Consider the following 22,919-nt stretch of genomic DNA (forward strand, 5'->3'; position numbering starts at 1 on the left):
TGAAATATAAACGCAATACCCGTAAAGGTAATGTAAATATTAAGGATGAAGCATTACTTTGTAATTTATGTGAAACGTGGCATTATATCAGATGTGGGAGATGTTTACAAGTTTTCAGTGATCCATGATGTTGCATCGCTTCATTGGTATGGTAACAAGTGTAATGTAGTGACCGGTAAATAAGTGACACTGATTACTACTCTGGCAAAAAGGCAGGATGAAATGGAGGCTAGATTAAATGTGCTAGCACAGGAATCAGAAAATAGGTATGAGGAAGTGATTAAGAAATTAGAAGAAATGGATACCAGTGTCTAGTGAAATAGCAGAGGTGAAAGAAAGCTAACACAGGTAAGAAGATTGATATTGATTCTTATAGAGATGTCCTGTCAATTGCAACACATTGAAAACAACCAGGTAGTAGAAAGGGATTTGGTGGAGAAGGCAACAATGCAGCTACAGAGGACAGGCAGAAAGAATAACATAAGAACATAAGAAATAAAGGAGACTGCAAAAGACCATAAGGCCTACACTAGGCCATATACAACTTGGTCATATATGGTGTACCTGAACAAATCAAGGATCATGATCTCACTCCTAGATTTGAAAAAAAAAAACTAAACAGGATACAATGATTGTTAAGGAAATATGGAAAGTAACAAAATGAAATTTTGAAGATGATCCAATTGAGATAAGACGAATAGGTAAATATAACGGGGAAACAAATAAAGAGGCGGGAGATGCCGGACTAAAAGGACGGCCAATAGTGGCAATACTCAGAGAAGGTATGAAGGACAAGATCTTAAGAAATGCCTACAAATTGAAAGACTTAAATACTCTGCACAGTGATGTAATTAGTGGAGTAATATTGTCACATGACATGGATAAGGAGGAACGATTGAAAGACAAGCAACTCGGGGAAGAAGACAAGCGTAGGAACGAATACAAGAAGGAACAAGAAACTTCTTTGTAGTGAGGGGTGACCCATGGAACCAGTACCTGTTGAGACTGAGGAGAGACAAAGATGCAGAGATAAGAACCAGGAATATGACAGAGGAAGAAGGAGAAAATGCAGCACAATACATGACAAAGGACGACCACAAAGGTAGAATGAATATCATGACAGAGGACAAAAGGTGGCGGCAAAGGGAGACCACCAAGTGGGGGAGGACACGCAGGCCTAGCTGAACAAAGCAACGAGCCAAATGTACAAAGTACTAATAAGCAAGCTCTGTATTATGTTTAGTAATGTGAATGTATTCAACCCAGATAAACACAGGCAACTGGTAATGAGGCTGGAAAAAGATAATACTAGTCCCACTGTTATTGCTCTGCAAGAAGTCAGGCCTAAAAATCCCAGAACTGATTGCATGTTAGTTGAGTGTAACATTAGAGGATATGAAATAATAGAGGAAATTGTTGATAATGCTGAGGAAGGCAGGGTCCTGCTTGTCTACGTGATGGAGGATTTATCCTATCAAAATAAACACCACAAGCGAGGACGGAGCCTTTATTGATATGCCGTTTTGCTTGTTATTTCCGCTTTTTCAAGTACATAGTTGTAATGCACATGACTGGGATTAAACAAGAAGAACTGGGGGAAGGAGAGAGGAAGGGAGGTAGGGGGTCACTGAATATTAGGAAAGGTTAAGGAGAAGGTGGACCAAATGTCTGGGAACAGGATAGGTTAAGGATAAGATGGAACAGTTGGCTACGTGAAGGACATCAGCTCACAACTGTTGAACCAAAGGAAGAAGAAAGAAAGAAGGGCAGGCAAATGTCTACTGGAGGGGATTTTGGAGGGGTGGCTTAAAAATTTTGTGGGGAAATGCCACTTTCATACAGGAATTATCCTACAGAGAAACTGTTATGGAACAGCAATATTGTGAAAACCTATGCATTAAAGTTAAGTGTAGGAACAAAGATATATCAATTGCTTCAATATATAGAAGCCCAAGTAGCAACAAGGCAGAAAATGATAAAGTGCTTAAAGTGATGCAAGAAATCAGCAACAAACAATTTTGTTATAAGATGATTCTGGGTGATTTTAATCTTTCTAATTAAACTGGACAAATTAAACTACACTTGCTGGAATAAATAGTGTTGAATAGATATACAACATACATATACCAAAGGCTTTTTTCCCCCTTTACAAAATCCACTCCTACCCATTCCATCCCCTACATACTTCACTCCCATCCACCCCCTCACCACCCTCTTATCTTGGCTCCTGGATAACGGGTCATCCCTGTATCTCGCCCACTGCCCTGGGCCAGAAGCGGTGTCATGAGATGCAGCACATCCACAGCAAAGCCGCTTCATTAAATCAACAACCCCCTCCTCTCCACCCCCTCATGCAGAAATGGAGAAGATGGGAAGAAATCACTTTGGGCTGCGTCAATTTATTTTTCACACATACTCTCCCACCCACACCCACTCATACATCACAGTATCATCCATACACAACCATTTTCCATTCACCCCTATCTTCTGTCCTCTCCCATCCTTCCCCAACAGACATTCCCCATGTTCCCAGTGCCCCTTTTACCCTATCCATCCATCTCATCCTTGGTTACCCCCTCATGTTCACTCCTTCCACCTCTGCCTTCCACACCTTTTACTAATCTTTCTTTACTCATTCTTTTCATGTGTCCAAACCATCCCAATGTTCTTTCATTAACCCTACCTACCTACCTCCCTTTCCACCCCCATTCTCCTTACCTCATTTCTCACTATCCAGCCTAGTAACCCCTATCATACTTCTAGACCTCATTTCAAACACATTCAAACTACTCTCGTGTTCCATATTTCTGCCCCTTACAGTGCTGTTGGAACAATCACTCCTTCATACAATTTCCTCTCAGCATCCATTCCCAAATGTCTATTTCACATTACACTTTTTAATCCTCCAAGGCATTTACTCGCTTCTCTCAATCTACATACTATCACCTCCATTGCTCCCTTTCCTGCCACATTCACACCAAAGTACCTAAAACTATCCACTTCCTCCATTCTTTCTCCCTTAATACTCACTTCTAGTCTGCTGCCATTTTCTCCCCTTGTACATCTCATTACCTTACATTTACCTACATTTATCTTTAGCTTCCTTCTTTCGCACACCTTCCCAAACTCTGTCACTAACTTCCTCAATGACTCCTCTGATCCTGCTACAAGCGCAGTGTCATCAGCAAACAATAACTGGCTTACCTCCCACTTTCCCCCATTTTCTTTAATCATCTCCAATCCCCGACCCACTACCCTTGCATTTACCTCTCGCACCACCCCATCCCTGTATAAATTGAACAGCCAAGGTGACAGAACACATCCCTGACAAAGTCCCACCTTTACCTCAAACCATTCACTCACTGACCCAAGTCCTGCTCTTAAAAGCTTTCCTCCTATCTCATATATCTGCAATACTTCCCACACAGTGCCTTCCTGTTTACCCTGTCATACACCTTTCCCAAATCCATAAAAGCCCAAAAAAACATCCTTACCTTATTCTAAAGCTTTCTCACATCTCTCTTACCACAAAAAATCTGATTCACTCAACCCCTACCTGTCCTAAACCAACACTGTTCCTCACCAATTACTCCCTCTCTTCCTCTCCTAATCCTCTCAATCAAGACCCTCCCATAAGCCTTCCCAACTACACTCAACAAGCTGATACCTCTGAAACTACTACACTCACACTTGTCCCCCTTTCTCTCGTAAAGTGGAACTATACAGGCACTCCTCCAGTCCTCTGGCACTCTACCCTCTCTTAAACAAACATTAGATAACCTCAACTACCCAGTCCACCATCACTGTACCTCCCTTTTTTTAGACATTCTCCATGACACCCATGCAACCCAGGTGCCTTACCTGCCCTCGTCATCTTAACAACTGCCTTCACCTCATCTTTCCTTATTTCTCCTCCATTTTCTTCACTCATCACTGTCATTTTCTTGGCGCTTACCACGGCATCGACCTTTCCCTCCTTATCCTCCTTCACATTTAGGAACTCTAAAATACTCTACCCATCTTCCTCTTACTGCCTTCTCTTCCATTATCATCTCTCCATCTGCACCTTTTACCTTTTCTTCTCTATTTGATTGGCCTCCTCTTCCGGTCTTAATTTCTTTCCAAAACATATCTATCCTGCCCTCTAACTTACTATTCAAATTACAAACATATCTAGCAGTCCACGAGACTATTAAACTAACCGAGCAAGTGGGTCTGCCCCACACCTATTGTAACTCTAACTTCCTTCCATTTCATTCTTTCCATACACTAAACCCCCAAATCCCCCCCTCCCGTGCTGTACCCCATCTTATCTATCCTGCCCTCTAACTAACATCAGAGCTACGGGAATTGGTTCCATGTTGCTCCTCTGAAGCCAGTACTACTCATTTACCATGGTGACAAGTAACAATAGCAAATCCCTTCCGTCGTCCCCCTCTAACACTTCAAAATTCTTCTCTTCCTTATTTCCATTTTCTCCTCTTCGTCTTGCCCCTCCCCGTTCTATTACAGCAATTTCCTGCCGTATTTCTCACCCATCCTTCCTGGTACTCTCTTCGATGTGAAGTCTTGACAGCAAGGTCTTCGTAAACTTCTAAACTGAAGCGATAAGTGTTCTGACTCCGTATTTTTATATCATAAAATTTTATTTTACTTTGTTTTTCTATATCATGATATTATAAAGAAGACATTATTGCTGCATCCAAAAATATTACCAAGGAAATATTGAAGAGATGGGCTAGAAATTTCTTTCATTTTCCGGGATCCACTTTCCGCTATAGAAAATGGACTCCGGGTCCACTTTCCACTATAGAATATGAACCCCTCGGGGTCTATTTCCCGCTATAGAAAATGGACTCCGGGGTCCACTTTCCACTATAGAATATGGACCCCCGGGGTCCATTTTCCGCTATAGAAAATGGACTATGAGGTCCACTTTCCACTATAGAATATGGACCCCCTCGGGGTCCATTTTCCACTATAGAAAATGGACTACGGGGTCCACTTTCCACTATAGAATATGGACCCCCCCAATTTCCCGTTATAGAAAATGGACTCCGAGGTCCACTTTCCACTATAGAATATGGACCCCCAGGGTCCATTTTCTGCTATAGAAAAGGGACTCCGGGGTCCACTTTCCACTGTAGAATATGGACCCCCCCGGGGTCCATTTCCCACTATAGAACATGGACTCCGGGGTCCACTTTCCACTATATAATATGGACCCCCCGGTGTCCATTTCCCGCCATAGAAAATGGACCCCGGGGTCCATTTTCCAATATAGAAAATGGACTCCATGGGAATGTTTGAACAAGTGATGTTTGACCGTGAGAATGTTTGACAAACCGTTTGTCAAACGTGTTTGACCGTGGAAATGTTTGACAAACTTGTTTGAATTGATGTTTGACCGTGGGAATGTAAATTCAATCCGTTTTGATGCTCATGGAACAGCTCAAAATCCTCATGCGAATTTTATATTGTTCCTTGGAACATTGTGTGAAGGCTACAGCATGCTGTTGGGCTAGGTAGCATTAAAACACAGTTTATATACCGTATTTTTCGGTGTATGACCCGCGGCTTTTTGCCTCAGAAAGGGGCCAAAATTCGGGGGTGCGGGTGATATAAAGGTGTGGGTCATCTGTGGATTCTGGTTAGAAATTGCCCTCTTAAAGCAGTAAAAAAAAAACAAAAAAAAAAACGATTAGTTAGTTTAGTTGGGTGCCCTCTTGGATCGGGGATTTGCGGGAGGACCGACCGGGTTCATCGAATGAAAGTTGATCAATGTCATAATACAGCGCGCACGATCGAGACATACGACAAAGAGAAGGTAGGATTTGTCAGTATCTTACCCGCTTTACATACTCTTGTTAGTAATAAAGGCATTATCACAAATAAAACAGGCCTAACTAAACAGCATGAACCTACAATACAACAGTGACTGGTACCAACACCAACATTGTGTGTCGCGATCAAACAAAAACAAGCGGGCAGCCATTTTCGCACTTACAAATTACAAACTGTACCTGACTCCTTAATGCTAAATTTGTGCATTACGTGTGCATATTGGGTCGTTCAAGCATGGAAAAAATTAAAGAATTGACTATTCAGAACGGTTTCCGTAAATCAGAAACTTGCCATCCTGCAATGTTCGATGCATGCTAAGACTCGGAAAAGGAATCGGACGAATCTGAAATCAAAATGGAAACGGATGAGGTCACTGCATCAGAATTGGCCGATTTATACCGCAACCTCTTCCATGACGAAACAGAGGATGAGGAATTCGATGGCTTCGTGAGCGATGATACGCCTTCATAAACATTATTGACTCTGTCGTCTGTGATCACTGACTGTGCTTTTTTTCTAATAACGATGTGCTCCATTGACTGTTCATAACAGTTTAATGATGTGCTCTATTATTGTTCTATTCTATTGAAAACTAAACATTGGAAATTGTTTGGTTTAATAATTAATTACCAGTCTTTGTATGGCATTTATAAACCAATTGATTAATTACCGGTAAACAACCAAACAGGGTTTTATGGCATTATTTACACGAATTGATTAAGGTTCTTTTTAATATATATATGTGCAATAAAATATATTGAAATGTAATTTGTTGGTTATTCTTCATCACAATCAGAAATAAATAGGACTGGAGGAATGCTGGTATCATGATCATGAATCGCAATGCCGCGTCTTCGACCCATCCCAAAGGCATCGTAAGATCAGTTGCACACTTTCGAGATCACCCCTCTTTCATCGAAACTACCACTACATCTTGTGGCAGCTTCAGAAACCAAATTGTGAGGTTGTGTACGTACGTATCGGCCTTTGATGTGTGATGAATCCTGAAAAGCAAGATATCACCAAGAAACCTGCCAATATCGGAAAACATATATCTTTTTTTATAAATCACATAAGCATTGATGAAACAGAAAATTTAGAAAAAGCCTCAGCTTTGAAATTACTTTGATCACCACGTCAACGGCCGGCTGTAACAATAACCGCAGTGAGCTGTGCCTGTGGCCACCCATGCGGGTAGTATATATCGTTGGATCGACAGTGCCGTGCATGCCATATGACTGCGGGTCATACAGCGGTACGGGTCTTGTGTGGATTTTCACTAAGGTGTAAGGGGGTGCGGGTCATATAACGGTGCGGGCTATAGTCCGAAAAATACGGTAAGTAGCATTTTTCACAAAAATATAACTTTATTGCTCGAAACAGTAGAACATATGAAATTGCATGCACCATAATATGCTGTATTCAATTAAGGTTATACAATGTATAAATCTATAAAACCTGAGTATCTGGCTGTTTACATTGAATAACACTGACTTCCTGGCAAATTGAGCAGGGTTCTGGCAACAAATATTTTGATACAAAAGTATGGAGATTCAAGAAAAGAGAGTAATAACCCGGGTAATATTTGGGGGGCATTCAATACTAATTGTACATGTAGCTACGGTTGGAGTGTAAATCCTGAAAAATATACTCCTTCAAAAATTGGTATAATACAATGTGCTTTTTTTTTTTTATCTTGCCATGATCGACAACTGCAATTCAGTGGTTAGCGAAGATACATAGTGCCAACACAAAAGCATTCAAATAGAGTGTCCTGCTGTTTGAAAACTTGGAAAAATTTGGAATGAAAATACTGAATTTACTGCAAAAAACTGAAAATATATTCCGGCTTAGAATAATTTTTCCACCATTGCATATCAAAAGTTTAGAGTGGAGTAACTCACAGAATATCAGCATTTCTGTTATGTTCAACATTCCCGAGTCCCTATTATACTCGTTAATCTCACTGTAAAAATTTGTCCCTTGCAGTTTCTTGAGGTGTGCCATATTGATAATTGACTATGTTCCACAGACCTGCTGCAGCTCATTGTTTATGTCCATATGATGACAAACCACAAAATCTCTCGGAAGACTACAACTGACAACAAAATGATGCATGCTGCAATAATCAACAAAAGAAGTGCATTAAACTAAACCTGTTTGGTCATTGAAAAAGTCAATGTTGCAAAGGACTTGATTGATAGAAAGCACCTTCAATTGGTGCCTACAAATTTGTAGGAAGGAAACATGTTGCTTCAATTTCTAGGCTTTTACATTTATAGGGAGTGATCACTCTCAGTCCCCGTCACTCCCTTAAAACTGCCCTCGGGAGAGCTGTGAACCCCTCCCCATGTTAACAGAATTTCCTTTGCATTTGCCTTAGATCAGTGGTTCCCAAACTGGGGGTAAATTACCCCCCCAGGGGGTGGTAAAAAAAAATTGGGGGTAATGGAGGGGTGACAAAAAAAAAGAATAAAATATAAATAAAATAAAATTGAGAAAGCATTGCAGTACCCAGCTTTAGGATTAAGGTTAACTTAGTAGGTATAGTTGCACATACATATACCAAGGCTTTTTCCCCCTTACAAGGGGGGGTAGCCAAAAAGAAAAAGGCATAAAATCATTCCCACCCATTCCATCCCTGAATACACTCCACACCCCTCCACCCTCCCTCTTATCTTAGCACCTCCTGAATGACGTTGTAAAACTGGGAAAAAAAAAAAGTTTGGGAACCACTGCCTTTGATGGAGAGTGAGAACTCTCCTGAAATCAAACTATGGAGAGTCAAAATACAGCTCTCCAGCAATTTCTAGGGAAAACTGGTAACAATGGATTACATTCTGACTGTCATTTGCACTGGATAATACCAGATTCATCAGGGCAAAGCATTTAGAATAAACATTTCATCAATAGTTCAGTCAAATGTCTATTATGACATGTGTCCATGTTACATCCACAACAAGATACAAGTGACATACAGAATGCATAATCTTTTGTTCTATGACAAAACAGTCAGTAACAATTAAGTGATGAGCCCCTTTTTCTGACCTTGAGCAAATTTACTATTGCATAATTTACCTGATTTACAATCACAAGCACGAATAGAATATTCAGTATCACTGGAAGAAAATGGACAAAGGATAGATAACTTCCCTGACTGGTGAAGTTCTCATCATAAATTAGATGTACTTTTGTATATCATTCTTAGGTCAAAATCAAGTCATCAGAAAGATTTGTCCTTGAAAAACATTTAAATATCTATTAACTGAGCCTATTTTGGTATCCATGTTACACCCACAATGTGGACTTTCCACCAGTGGGTCATTCCATATGAAACCTACCAATGACTTATAACTCATTGTCACAGATTTTGATGAAATTTGGTGTGCAAGTAGAACTCGGTGAGACAAATTGATTGAGACTAGTCTCACGTTTCTATCTTTTATAGAACCAGAATTATGGTTTCCGACAATTTTGAGAAAAATCGAAATTTTGAAGGTACGGCCTAATTTCAGACATGCATAACTTTGTTATGCATGTCTGAAATTAGGCCGTACCTTCAAAATTTCGATTTTTCTCAAAATTTCCGGAAGCCATAATTCTGGTTCTATAAAAGATAGAAAACGTGAGACTAATGTCAATCAATTTGCCTTACCGAGTTCTACATGCATACCGAATTTCATAAAAATCGGTGACGGTGAGGTTCAAATTTGCAAAAAAATTGGTAGGTTTCATATGGATTTACCCCAGTGTTCGAGAGGTGATCAAAACAAAATGATGACTTGATTTATCTTAACTTGAAACTAAAAATTTTGGAAACCTCAGATTACAATTCTACACCTTATGTAACACATTAATACAGTCCAGTGTGGAGTGACCCACATAAGAATGATCATGGCAACCAACCAGGCTTGCAAGTGAAAGACGCCCTGAGACGGTGGAAGGAACGAGTTAATTGGGGAGCAAAATATGCACTTCCAAATAAACTTGTAATAGAATATACAAAAAACATCTTAACCTAACCTTTCAAAATTGAAACATTTCTTTTCCAAAAATATGCTTTGGATGCCTAGTAACAACTAATTTTTTAAAGAAGTCAAGTGCATGTCCTCCGAAACTGGAGATTGAGTCAGATTTCATGCATGCTGTACTGTTCAGCATAACCATTACCCATGCAGTCAACTCTGGGACATTTGAAATGGTGGGCAGGATATGTCCATGTAACTACACTTACTATATCTGTGCCAAGGTGCTCACTGTTACCATTCTCTACCAACCACGGCAGCATTCTCCAGTTCCCGCAGTCTTTTTTACTGCCTTCCTTTCCTTTGTCTTTCTTCCTCCCGTTCACGCAGTTTAGCCTCTCTTCCTCCGGAACAGTTGCCCGCATGACGCAGCCAATCCTTTATTACTGTCTCCACCTTATCAGCTGTGGCAAAAGATGTGGATGATTTTTTTTTTTTTTTTTTGTATAACTCATGAAATAAACCAATGAATACGTGTAGTCCATAATATTTTATCTAAAGGTATTTGCCAACATGACCAGAACATGTTATTTTGCAACTACGGTACATGAACTGGCAATGACTAGGCTGTATACACTGAAAAGGCATGGTAAAATCACCAATAGGACATACTGTACAGTATTGTTGTGGTGAATTTAGACCACCACTGCTTGGCCTGAGAAATGGTAATTACAGGTAAAAAAAAAAATTTCAATGTGAGCATTTTGTGGAGTGAGAATATTTTCAAGATTCACACATTTTGCATAAATTTTCAAGTCTAGGTTTTAGAGTTGACAGCCTAACCAGTACAAAGCATTTATGGCAACAAGTTACTTGTTGTGCCACCCAGCAAATGTCATCCAAATACAGGAGTAACAATGGATGATGTTGTCTGCACAGGCTCTGTATATGAAAAGAATATTCACAGCTAATAGGACATGTAGGAAAAAGTGGAACTTACGTAATACTACATCACTCAGAAGAACCTTGAAACTTGACTTTTCCCCCCTCCCCATCCAGTTAACTTGGAGAGCAAGTTTTAGCATCCTCTTCGCTGCTTAGGTGGTATTGGCTCCTCCAAGGATGCTCAGGTTTGTAACCTGGAAATTAAACAAATCATTTACTTGTATCAGCATTAACGATGTTAGCATCACATATAAAAATAAGGCTTTTTTTAATTGTCTACGACAACACTGCATTAGAAAAATTGGGACATTGAAAGTCATGCCTACTGTGGACCTATAGTAATACCTAATAATACCTAAATACTAATGCAATTTCTTTACTTAACAAAAGTGTAGGAATGTACATGTACGTCATTAATAACAAAATGTGATGTGAAGTACATTCAGAAATGCAAGCCTTAATTAAGGCACTTGTCAACATGGTCAAGGACTATATCAGGCACAAAACTGACTTTGAAAGGCACATTTTGGTTACTGTCCCACAAGTTGGCATGTACACTGCAATTTTTACAACGGTCATTGCATGTCAGGGACGAGAGAAAAACCATTTGACAGGCATGGAACAAACTCTGTCTGACACACCTTGACAGGTACTTAACAAAACTAATTTGGGATGTGGAAATGTAGACATTCTCTACAATTAAATGTGTGTTTGATAAAAGCTTGCATCTCTGGTCATGCAATTGCACAGGTAAGAATTTCAGCAAAGCTCACTCACTAGATTTCGCTTGAAGGCCTCGTCTTTCAGCCTCTCTTCCAGATCTACAATTTGTGGAAGGGATGTCAAGGGCAGATTCAACCCCAATCTCTTCTATACCTTCTTCACTTGTAGCTTGCCTGTCACCAGACCGCTGAATTGCATATAGCAATCGTGTGTTCTTCAGGGCCCGTGCATTCACCATTTCTAAGAGTAAGATTATTTGGCGTTCTGCAGCTGCCTGAAAATAAAATTAATAAACTATTATAACATATGTCTGATCAGCCTGAAAAAAATGTTCCTATGGAATTATTTCAAGAATAGAAACAGTATGTCCACTGACAGCCAGTTAGCCAACAGACAATTCTACCTGCAAAACCAGGAACCTGTTTTGGAAAAGAAAAAAAAAAAAGGGGGGGGGTTTGAAGCCTTAGCCTTAACCCTGAGGGAGTTCTGCTTGAAAACATAGAGGAAAATAATAATGTTATGGGTACTATACTATTATGTAGAATAAAATAAATTAACAAAATGCTTTATCTTCATGTTTCCATTACCAATGTAGCTGTTTTAGGTTCTAAACATGCTTTCCAAGCCATTATGGGGTGTACTGGAAGCGAGCCACAGGATAAGGCTTTTTCCCCCTCACAAGGGAGGTAGCCAAAACACAAAGGGATAGAAACCACTCCCGCCTATTCCATCCCCACATACTCCACTCCCATCCACCCCATCTCTCTCCCTCCCTCCCTCCCTCTTATCTTGGCTCCTACTGGATGACAAGTCATCCCTCACATCTCTTGTGTACTGTAAGGTCTCCATTTACGGTCTCCATTTACCACCAAGGGCCACTTGCTACATTCTGTTGACTCCAAACAGTTCTTGGAGTTCTCCGCCCCAGCCCCATTCCCACAGAACCCAAAATGGAGAGGAACCTGTACATTCAAACTCCAAACTGTTCTTGGAGCCTCCAAACCGTTCTTGGAGTCTCCGTCCTAGCCCCAATCCCACCCCCACACAACCTGAAATGGAGAGGAACCTCCGCGTGCACAATAGGCAGTGCAGGGCTCCTCCAAAGTGCTGTCAATAAATACCTGGAGAGAGAGAGAGAGAAAGAGAAGGTCATTTTTCCTTTCTTAGCTCAGGAAAGCTCTTTTGAAACATTTTGAAGTGAAAGGGGGGAGGAGGGAGGGAGGGGGAGAGTGAAGGGGTGGGGGAGAGGAAGGGGATGGGGAGAGGAAGGGGGTAGGGGAAGAGGAAGGGAGGGGGAGAGAGGAGATAAAGGGGGGAGAGAAGAGATAAAGGGGGAGAGAGGAGAGGGGGGAAAAGAGGGAGAGAGGAGAGAGAAGGGAGATAGGGGGTGAGGAGAGGAGAGAGAAGGGAGATAGGGGGTGAGGAGAGGAGAGGGAGGGGGAGAGAGGAGAGAGAGGGGGAGGGGAGAGGAGGGGGAAGGGAAAGGAGAGAAGGGGGAAAAAGGAGAGAGAAAAGAGGGGAAGAGAGAAAAGTGGGGGAGGGGGAAGACAAAAGAGAGGAGAGAGAGGAGGGACGGGGGAGAGAAGAGGGAGAGGGGGAAGAGAAAGGAGAGAGAAGAGGGAGAGGGGGGAGAGAAGAGGGACAGGGGGAGAGGAGAGAGATGGGGAGAGAGGAGACAGTAGTGAGGAGAAGGGGGAGAATGGAGAGAGGGGGGAGAAAGGGGATAGGGGGAGATGGAGAGAGGGGGAGAAGGGAGAGAGGAGAGGACAAGGGGAGGAAAGAGAGGGGGAGAGTGGGGGAGAGAGTGAGAGAGGAGAAAAGGGGGAGAGAGAAAAGAGGGGAGAGAGAGATGAGAGGGGGGAGAGAAGAGAGGGTGGGAAGGGAAGAGAGAAGATGGGGGAAAGAGTAGAGGAGAGAAGGGGGAGAGATAGAGGAGAGAAGAGGGAGAGAGGGGAAAGGGGGAGGGGGGAGAAAGGAGAGAGGGGGAGGGGGGAGAAAGGAGAGAGGGGGAGGGGGGAGAAAGGAGAGAGGGGGAGGGGGGAGAAAGGAGAGAGGGGGAGAAAGGAGAGAGGGGGAGAAAGAAAAGAGGGGGAGAGAAGAGAGATGGGGGAAGAGAAAGGAGAGAGAAGAGGGAGGGGGGAGAGAGATGAGAGAGGGGGAGAGAAGAGAGAGGGGGAGAAAGGAGAGAGGGGGAGAAAGGAGAGGGAGGAGAGAGGGGGGAGAAGAGACATGGGGGAAGAGAAAGGAGAGAGAAGAGACATGGGGGAAAAGAAAGGAGAGAGAAGGGGGAGAGGACAGGGGGAGGAAAGAGAGGGGGGATGGGGGAGAAAGGAGAGAAGGGAGGGGAGAGGAGGGAGAGAGGGGAAGGGGAGAGAGAGGGGGAGGGGAGAGGAGGGAAAGAGGGGGAGGGGAGAGGAGGGAAAGAGGGGGAGGGGAGAGGAGGGAGAGAGGGGGAGGGGAGAGGAGGGAAAGAGGGGGAGGGGAGAGGAACACAAAGGAAGAACAAACAACAGCAGGAGGCCTACTGGCCCTAACAAGGCTGTTTGTGTTAACTAAACTACACTACAGTTAAGGAAACAGGGCAACTAGGCGATAGAAGATGAACTAACACTACTGCTATCACTATCCTATCCAATTAATCCAATTGCGATTACATGTCTGGTTGTCATATCTTTTATTGCAAAGGATAATATTTCATTTGCAGATTAGATTCCAAGTATTTATCTAAGCGATTTTTAAATGTTGTTATCGTGTTACTTTCAACGACAGTGGAAGGTAACGAATTCCACACGTCAACAACCCGGTTAAAGAAGAAGTGCTTACTTTCGTTCGTAGAGAATCTTTTGCCTATTACTTTGAAATCATGGCGTCTTATTGTATTTGATTGGTCTAATAAGAAGTAATCTTTGACATTAATGTTGTCAAAGCCTTTGAATATTTTAAAAACCTCAATCAAATCTCCTCGCATTCTTCTTTTTGAAAGTGAAAATAAGTTTAGACTTTTGAGTCTTTCTTCATACAGCAGATTTCTCAGCCTTGGTATCATTTTGGTCACTCTCCGTTGCACTCTTTCTAGTTTGTTAATATATTTCTGGTAGTATGGGGACCAAAATTGTACACAGTTTTCGAGATGGGGACGGACCAAGGAATTACAGAGGTTTAGCAATATTTTTTCTGATTTATTTTCGAAGACTCTTCCGATGAAGCCAACTAATTTGTTTGCTGTTTTAACAACTTCTGAGCAATGTTGACTTGGCTTCAAGTCATTTGATATTAAAACTCCTAGATCTTTTTCTTTTGTTACTGAATCCAGTATTTCGCCATTCATTTGCTAGGATGTGATCATTGTTACCTCCAATGTGCATGACTTTACATTTGTTAATATTAAATTTCATTTGCCACTTGCTAGCCCATCTTGATAATTTATCTAGATTGGATTGTAGAGTTTCTTTCTCTTTGGTGGTTGTTACTTTACCGGCAATTTTTTTGTCATCAGCAAATTTTAATACTTTGCAGAGGAGGCCGTTATCTAGATCATTTATATATATTAAGAACAAGACGGGTCCCAAAACTGATCCTTGCGGTACGCCACTTTTAGCGTTGAGCCAGCTAGATGATGCCCCGTTAATTACGACCCTCTGTTTTTGCTCTGAGAGCCAATCTTTAATCCAGTTGTGGATATTGCCAGAAATACTGTGCGTTTTTAATTTGTCGTGCAATCGTTTGTGGGGGACTTTATCGAATGTCTTCTGAAAATCTAGATAGATTATATCAACAGATCTACATTCCTCGTATTTGTTCAAGACGTCATGAAAGAAGTCAAGGAGATTAGTTAGACATGAGCGTTTGCTACGGAAGCCATGTTGCGAATCTTTCATAATTTTATTTTCTTCTAAAAATTTTGCTATACTGTCACGGATAATTGTCTCTAGCAGTTTGCACACAATCGATGTCTGGCTAATCGGTCTGTAGTTGCCTGGTTGTGATTTGTCCCCTTTCTTGAATATTGGTGTTACGTTAGCACATTTCCAATCTGATGGGACTTTACCGAGTGCTAATGATTTGTTGAAGAGGATGCACAAGGGTTTACCGATTTGATTTTTGACTTCTCGCAGAATTCTATGTGAAATTTTGTCAGGTCCCGGGGCTTTATTTATTTTGAGCTTATCAATCACTTGTACGACATCACTTTCGGTAATTATGAATTGATTTAAAATGTTTTGGGACATTTTATGTTCTGGTGGCTGATACACTGAGCAATCTTCGTCTGTGAAGACAGATGCAAAAAAATTATTAAGGATTGAGGCCATCTCATTTTCATCATCCGTATGTTTTCCTTCATCGTCATTTAATGGTCCAATGCCGCAGGTAAGCGTTTTCTTCTTATTCACATAACTATAGAATTCTTTAGGGTTCGACTTGCTTGCCTCAGCAATATACTCTTCAAGATCTTTCTTACTACGCTTTATCAGTGTTTTGGTTTCGTGACGAATTCTGTCTAGTGTTAGTTTGTCGTCTTGGCTTTTAGTTGATAAATACTTTTTGTATGCACTCTTTTTACAAGAGAGGTTGTTACTAATTTCCCTATTCCACCACTGGTTTATTTGTTGCCAGATGTCTCTCACAATAGGGAACACAGATTTACAGCATTGTTTAGGTTTGTGGTGAAGTTTTGCCACGCTTTATCAATATCAATCTCGTTCGATGTTGTACTCCAGTCTAAGTTTTTTAGTAATGATCGGAGTCTATTGAAATTAGCTCTACGGAGTCGGGTACTTTTCTTTGCTGGTCTTTGATAAATTGGCTTCCATTTTAATTTTGAATGTGATGGTACGATGATTGCTAGTGCTGAATATTGGGCCGATATTTACTTCGTTTACAAGATTTTCTGTTGTAGAGAATATTAGGTCAATGATCTCCTCGGGTAGGGCTGTTTACGCCTTGGTGGAAGCCACTTTCCAGTAAGTTACTAGACAAGTCTCGTCCTGTATGCGAACTCAAATCTTCACCCCATCTCTTCACCGGTAAGTTAAAGTCTCCCATGATGACTGTCTCGCAGCATTGGTTAGTTTCTACGATCAAATCAAATAATTTTTCGTCATTTACTAGTAGCTGACCTGGTGGTCTATAAGCAAGTCCAATTATTACTTTAGATTTACTGCAATTAGTTCTTATTTCAACAAACAATACATCAACATTTGTTACTGTCTCTGCTTTTAACAGTGATGATTGGAGGGAGTTATGGACATACAAGATTACTCCACCACCTATTCTATTTTCTCTTTCGCAGCTGAAAATTGTGTAGCCTGACAAACAGTATTCCGCAATGAAATCTCGACTTGATGTGTCCAACCATGTCTCTGTTACTCCTACCATGTGATAGTTACCTGTCGCTCCGAGAATCTCCAGATCTTCGAACTTGTTTCGCACGCTGCGAGCATTAACGTAACATAGATTAATATCTGCCACTTTTCTGTTTTGCTCTATTACGGGGGTGTTGAAGGGGGCTCCACTGAGGAGTTTTTTCTTCTGATGTCGGTCAGGTTATTGTTGAGCAGCCTACCTAACCTTGCTGCTCCGGCCACATTCAAGTGGAGACTGTCTTCCTCAAAAAGAGTTTTATCGAAGTAGAAGTTGTCCCAGAAATTGACAAAGTGTACTTTTTCCTTTTCACAGAGGGATTTTACTCTGTTGTTCGCACTGAATGCTTTGTCGTAGAATCTGTCTATGTCGAAATATCTTCCCCTTCTCTGGAATCTGGGAAGGATCCCTGAGATGACAAGGTTTTTCCCGGGAACCTTTTCTTTAAATTTCCTGATTGTACTCCGATACTTTTCGATGAGTTCTTCCGATCGAGTTGATTCGACGTCATTCGTACCGGCGTGGATTATGAATACCGTATTTGCGTCCGCTTCTTTTGTGACATTGTTACAGGACTCGGCGATGTCATCGAGTCCGGCACCTCTATACATATAGCACCTTCTGCGGCCATTTGAAGAACGGCCACAGAACTCTTCGGATTGGTGCCTCACTATGGAGTCCCCTACTAAACGAGATTCAAACTCGTCCTCCTTGGCTAGTTCTAAAACAGGAGGGGGGAGGGGAGAGGATGGAGAGAGGGGGAGGGGAGAGGAGGGAGGGGAGAGGAGGGAGAGAGGGGGAGGGGAGAGGAGGGAGAGTGGGGGAGAGGAGAGGAAGGGGGAGAAGGGAGAGGAGAGGAGAGAAGAGAGGGAGAGAGGAGAGGAGAGAGAAGAGAGGGGGAGAGGAGAGGGGGAGGGGGGAGAGGACAGGGAGAGGGGGGAGAGGACAGGGAGAGGGGGGAGAGGACAGGGAGAGGGGGATGAAAGAGGGGGGAGAGAGGAGAGAGAAAAGAGGGAGAGAGGAGACAGGAGAGGGGAGAGTAGGGGGAGAGGGGAGAGTAGGGGAAGATGGGAGAGTAAGGGGAGAGGAGAGTAAGGGGAGAGGAGAGTGAGGGGAGAGGAGAGTGAGGGGAGAGGGGGAGAGAGGAGAATGGAGAGAGGGAGAGAGAAAAGAGGGGGGGAGAGAGAAACGAGGGAGATGAGAGAGAGAGAGAAGAGAAGGGGAAGAGAAGAGAGGGGGAAGAGAGAAGAGGAGGGAGAGAGAAGAGAGTAGGGAGAGAGAAGAGAGTAGGGAGAGAGAAGAGAGGAGAGAGATGAGAGGGGGAGAGAGGAGAGAGGAGAGGAGAGAGGGGGAGAGGAGAGGAGAGAGGGGGAGAGGAGAGGAGAGAAGAGGGGGAGGAAAGAGAGAGGGGGTGAGAGGAGAAAGGAGAGAGGGGGAAGAAAGAAGAGAGGGGGAGAGAAGAGAGATGGGCGAAGAGAAATGATAGAGAAGAGGGGGGAGAGGGGGAGAGAGAGGAGAGAGATGGGGAGAGAGGAAAGAGATGGGGAGAGGGGAGAGAGGAGGAGGAGAGGAGAGAGTAGTGAGGAGAAAAGAGAGAAGGGGAATGGTGAGAGGGGGAGAAAGGAGATAGGGGAGAATGGAGACAGGGGGAGAAGGGAGAGAGGAGAGGGGGAGAGAAGAGGGAGAGGGGAGGAAAGAGATGGGGAGAGAGGAGAGGGGAGGAAAGAGATGGGGAGAGAGGAGAGGGGAGGAAAGAGAGATGGGGAGAGAGGAGAGGGGGAGAGAGGACAGATGGGGGAGAGATGAGGGGGGAAAGAGGTGGGAGAGAGGAGAGAGGAGGGGGAGAGAAGAGAGAGTAGTGAGGAGAAAGGAGAGAAGGGGAGAATGGAGAGAGGGGGGAGAGGGGAGGATAGGGGGGAGAAGAGAGAGAGGATAGGGGGGAGAGGAGAGAAAAGGGAGAGGAGGAGAGAGGAGAGAGGAGAAAGGAGAGGGAAGGGGAAGAAAAGAAGAGAGGGGGGAGAGAGAGAGGGGAGAAAGGAGAGAGAGGGGGAGACGAGGGGAGGAAAGAGAGGAGGGGAGGAGACGGAGAGGGGAGGAGAAGGGGGGAGAGAGAGGGGGAAAAGAGAGAGAGGGGGAGAAGCGAGAGAAGAGGGAGGGGATGGAAAAAGAGGAGAGAGGAGAGGGAGAGAAGGAGGGGAGAAGAGGAGGGGAAGGAGCAGGAGAAAAGAGGGGAGAGGAGAAAATGAGGGAGAGGGTGGAGACATGCAGATAGGTGGCGTTCTTCCCTTCTCTCGTATTCGCTCCTCTCTCATTTTCTTCCCTCTTGGGTCCATTTTCCTATCCCCGAAGTGCTCAATTCTATCTTTTCTCCTAGTCTCTCTTCGCTTTCTTGTTTCTATGCTTGCTCTTTTTACTCTCCTGCTTTTTTCGCCGGCGCTCTCTTCTTCTTTTTCTCTCTCTGTCCTCTCCTATTTCTCTTTTTGCATCCCCTCCACTTTGGCTCTCTCTCTTTTCTCTCTTTTTTCTTCTCTTCTCTCTTTTTCTCTCCTCTCGTTTTTTCTTCTCTCCCTTCTCTCTCCTCTTTGTCTCGCTTCCCTCTCCTCTTGTCTCTCCGCTCCATTCTCTCCTCTTTCTCTTTTTCTCGCTTCTCCCTTCTCATTTCGCCTCCTTCTCTCTTCTTTCCTCCTTTTTCTCTCTTTCCCTCTCCTCTTTTTCCTTTCCCCTCTTTCTTTTTTCTCTCGTCTCTTTGCTTCTCTACCATCTTCTTCTCCCTTCTTCTCTCCGCTTGTTTCTCTCTTCTCTACGCCTCTTTTTTCTCTCTTCCTCTCTCTCCTCCTTTTCTCATCTTCCCTCGTATGCCTCTCTTTACGCTCTTGTCCCTCTCCTCTTTTCTCTCTATACTCCCTCTCCTCTTTTCCTCTTCCCTCTTCTCTTCTCCTCTTCAGCTTTTTCGCGCCATCTTTCTCCCTTCTTTTTCTCTCCTCTGTCTCTTTTTCTCTCCTCCTTTACTCTTTTCTCTTCTCTCTCACTCACTCTCCATCTCTTTATCTCTCTCCTCTCTCTTTTCTCCCCTCTCTTCTCTCTCGTCTCTCTTGCCTTCTATTCCCTTTTCTGCTCATTTCCTTCTCTTCTTTCCTTTTCTCGTCTCTCCGCCTACTATCTTCCTCCCTTCTCTTCCTTTTTCTCCATTCTCCTCTCATTTCTCTCCCATCTCACTTTTTCTCCTCTCTCTTCTTCTCTTTCCTTCTCTTCTTTCTTCTTTCTCTCTTTTCTTCTTTTTCTCTCATCTTCCCCCTGTTTCAACTTCTCCTCGCTCTGTTTCTTCTCTTGCTCACCTCTCTTTTCCTTTTCTTCTACATCTTCTCCCATTCTCTCCTTTTTCTCCATTTCTCTCGTCTCTATGTTCTACTTCTCTGCCCGTCCGTTTTCGCGTCCACTTTCTCTTTTCTTCCCTCTCTGTTTGCTCTCATCTTTCTATCTCTCCTCTCTTATTTCTTCATCTTCTTTTCTCACTTCACTCTACAATCTTCTCCTCTCTTCTCCTATATCTCCATTCTCTTCGTGTTTCTCCCTTCCTCTCTATTCCTTCCTTCTTTTCTCCCATTTCCGTTTCTCCACTCCTCTCTTTTTCTCTCCCTATCCTTCTCTCTATTTTCTCTCCGCTCTTCCTGTGTCGCTCTTCGCTCTTTTTTTTTGTTTCTCTCCTTTTCTCCCATCCTCTCTTTATCTCCCTTCTCTCTTTTCTCCCCTTCTCTTTTCTGCTTCCTCTTTCTCTTCTCTTCATTTTCTCTCTCTCTTATGTCTTTCTTCTCCCTTCTTTCTTTTCCTCTCCCTTCTTTCTCCGCTTTTCTCTCTGTTCCTCTCTCTTTTTCTCGTCTTCTCTCTTCTTTGTCTCGCTTCTCTCTTCTTTACCCACCTCCTCTTCTCTCTTCTCTCTCCTTCTCTCCTTTGCTCCTTTCTCTCTCTCTTCTGTTTTCCTCTCTCCCTTTCTTCTTTGTTCATCCTCTCTTCTTTTCTTCTTCTGCCTCTTTTTCTATCTTCTTCCTCTTCTCTTTTTCTCTCTCCCTCTTCTTCTTCTCTCTCTTTCTCTTTCTATACTTTTTTCTCTTGTTCCCTTTTCTCTACTTTTATCCCTTTTCTCTACTTTCTTTCTCTATTCTCTACTTCTCTCCTTTCCTCCCTTCTCGACCTTTTCTTCTTTTCTCGTCTATCCTCCTTTTCTCTGCTTCTCCACTCTTTTTCCTCTCTCTCCTCTCATTTTCTCTCATCTCTTTTCTCACTTCTCTTTATTCCTCTCCTCTCTTGGCTTCCTCTCTTCTCGATACTCTCTCCTTGTCTCTATTCCTCTCTCCTTTCTCTATCCTCTCTTCTTTCTCTATCCTCTCTCGTTTCGTCTCCTCTCTTCTTTCCCTCTCCACCTCTCCTTCTTTCTCTCTCCTCGTCTTCGTTCTCGTCTACTCTCTTCCTCTTCCCCGCTTGTTCTCTCTTCTATTTTTCGCCTTTCTCTCTTTATTTCTTTTCTCTTCCCTTTTCTCTCTCTTCTCTCATTTTTCTCTTCTCTTCCTTCTCTCTTTTTCGCTCCGTCTCTTTTCGCTTCTTGTTTTCGCTCTATTTCGCTCCCTCTTCGTTGTCCCTCTCTTTTTCTCCCCTCCTCTTTTTCTCCCGCGCTCTCTTTTCTCTCCTCTCGCATTGCACTCTCCCTGCTCTCTCCTCCTCTTTTTCTCTCTTCGCTCTCCTCTCTCATTTTGCCTTCTCTTTTCTCTCCCTCTCTCTATTGTCTATTCTATTCTCTCCCTCTTCTTTTTTCTTTTTATTTTGCCTCCTTTCTGTTTGTCTTGTTGTTCTCTCTTTTCTTTTTTCTATCCTCTTTCTTTTTTATCTTTGTTTTCTTCCTTCTCCTCTTTTTTTTCTTTTGCTTTCTCTATATCCTTCACTTCCCTTTCGTCTTCTTTTCTTCTCTTTCTACTCTTATTCGTTGTTCTTCTTACTCTTCCTCTTCTACCTATTTCTTCCCCCTTCTCTCCTTTTCCTTTTCTCCCTTTTCTAACTTTTTCTCCATTCTCTCTTTTTATCCCCTTCTCATTTTTTCTCCTCTTTTTTCTGCCTTTTTCCTGTCGCTTTCTTCCCTCTTTTCTCTCTTCTTATCTCGTCTCTCTTTTTCTTTCTTTTATTTGTTTTTTCTTCTCCTTTGTTGTTCCTTTTTTACTCTTTTTTCCGTTTCTTCTTCCTTACCCCTTCTTCCCCCCCCACCCTCCCTCTCAGTCGCCTTTTTTTTTTGTGTCGTTTCTTTTATTTTTTTCTCCTTCTTTTTCTTCTCTTTCCTGGCTCTTTTTTCTCGTCATCTCTCCTTTTCTAATCTCCTCTCATCTATTTCTCCTCCTGCTCTCTTCTTTTTCCTTTCCTTCTCCTTTGCCCACTATCCTTTTTCTCCCGTCTCTCTTCATCTTCCCTCCGCCCTCTTTTTCTCACCTGCTCTTTCTTTCTCCTTCCTCTCTCTTTTCTCTTCTGCCCTCTTTTTCTCCTTCGCTTCTCCGCTCTCTTTTCATCCTCTTCTTCTCTTTCTCGACTCTTCTCTTTCTTCTCCCTGCTCATTTTTTCTTCCCCTTCTGTTCGCCCTTCTCCTATTTTTGCTCGACCTTCGCCTGCTTCTTCTTATTTCCTATTTTTTCTCCTTCTCTCTCCCTACTCTCATGTCTTCTTTTTCTCTCCTCTCCCATCATCATTGCTTCCTCTTTTCTCTCCTCCTTTTTTTCTCCTTCTCTTTCTCTCTCCTCTCTCTTTTGTCTCTCTCTTCTCTCCTCTTTTTTCTTCTCGTTTTCTCTCTTCCTCCTTTCTCGCCTCTTTTTGCTCTCATCCTCTCTCATTCTCTCTTCCTTCTCTCATTTAGGTTATTTTCGCTTCTCTCAGTTTCACCTCTTCTCCTCTTTTCTTCGCTCTCTCTCTTTTTCGCTCTCTTTCTCTTCTTTTCTCTCTTCTCTTTTTTCCGTCCCCCCTTCTCTTCTTCGCTTGTCTTCCTTCTTCTCTCCCCATCCTTGTTTCCTCCTCCTTCTCTTCGCTTCTTTCTCTCCTTTCACTTCCTCT

At 42.8% G+C, this 22,919-nt stretch overlaps 2 protein-coding genes across 8 annotated transcripts in view; both read right to left on the reverse strand.

The window, feature by feature from the left end:
* LOC143030886 (uncharacterized) overlaps positions 1–22,919 on the reverse strand; it is a 241,205-nt gene that overhangs the window by 206,559 nt on the left and 11,727 nt on the right. The gene's annotated exons all lie outside the window — the stretch shown is intronic.
* Positions 9,898–22,919, reverse strand: part of LOC143030888 (uncharacterized) — a 17,532-nt gene continuing 4,510 nt past the window's right edge. Inside the window, exons 2-4 of one of the 3 annotated variants that reach the window (XR_012966940.1) lie at positions 11,532–11,751; positions 10,810–10,948; positions 9,909–10,273 (exon numbers count right to left, since the gene is read on the reverse strand). Coding sequence is in view for 2 of the 3 variants with exons in the window: in XM_076194129.1 (XP_076050244.1) it covers positions 10,155–10,273; positions 11,532–11,751 (339 nt within the window). In the remaining variant the exon portion in view is untranslated. Of the gene's footprint in view, positions 10,274–10,732; positions 10,949–11,531; positions 11,752–22,919 lie in introns of those variants that run through there. The other 2 variants (XM_076194129.1, XM_076194130.1) reach the window with 2 other exon arrangements.

Source organism: Oratosquilla oratoria, chromosome 12 (assembly GCF_046742065.1).
Source record: "Oratosquilla oratoria isolate Oo_2021 chromosome 12, ASM4674206v1, whole genome shotgun sequence".
In the NCBI taxonomy this organism is placed as follows: domain Eukaryota; kingdom Metazoa; phylum Arthropoda; class Malacostraca; order Stomatopoda; family Squillidae; genus Oratosquilla; species Oratosquilla oratoria.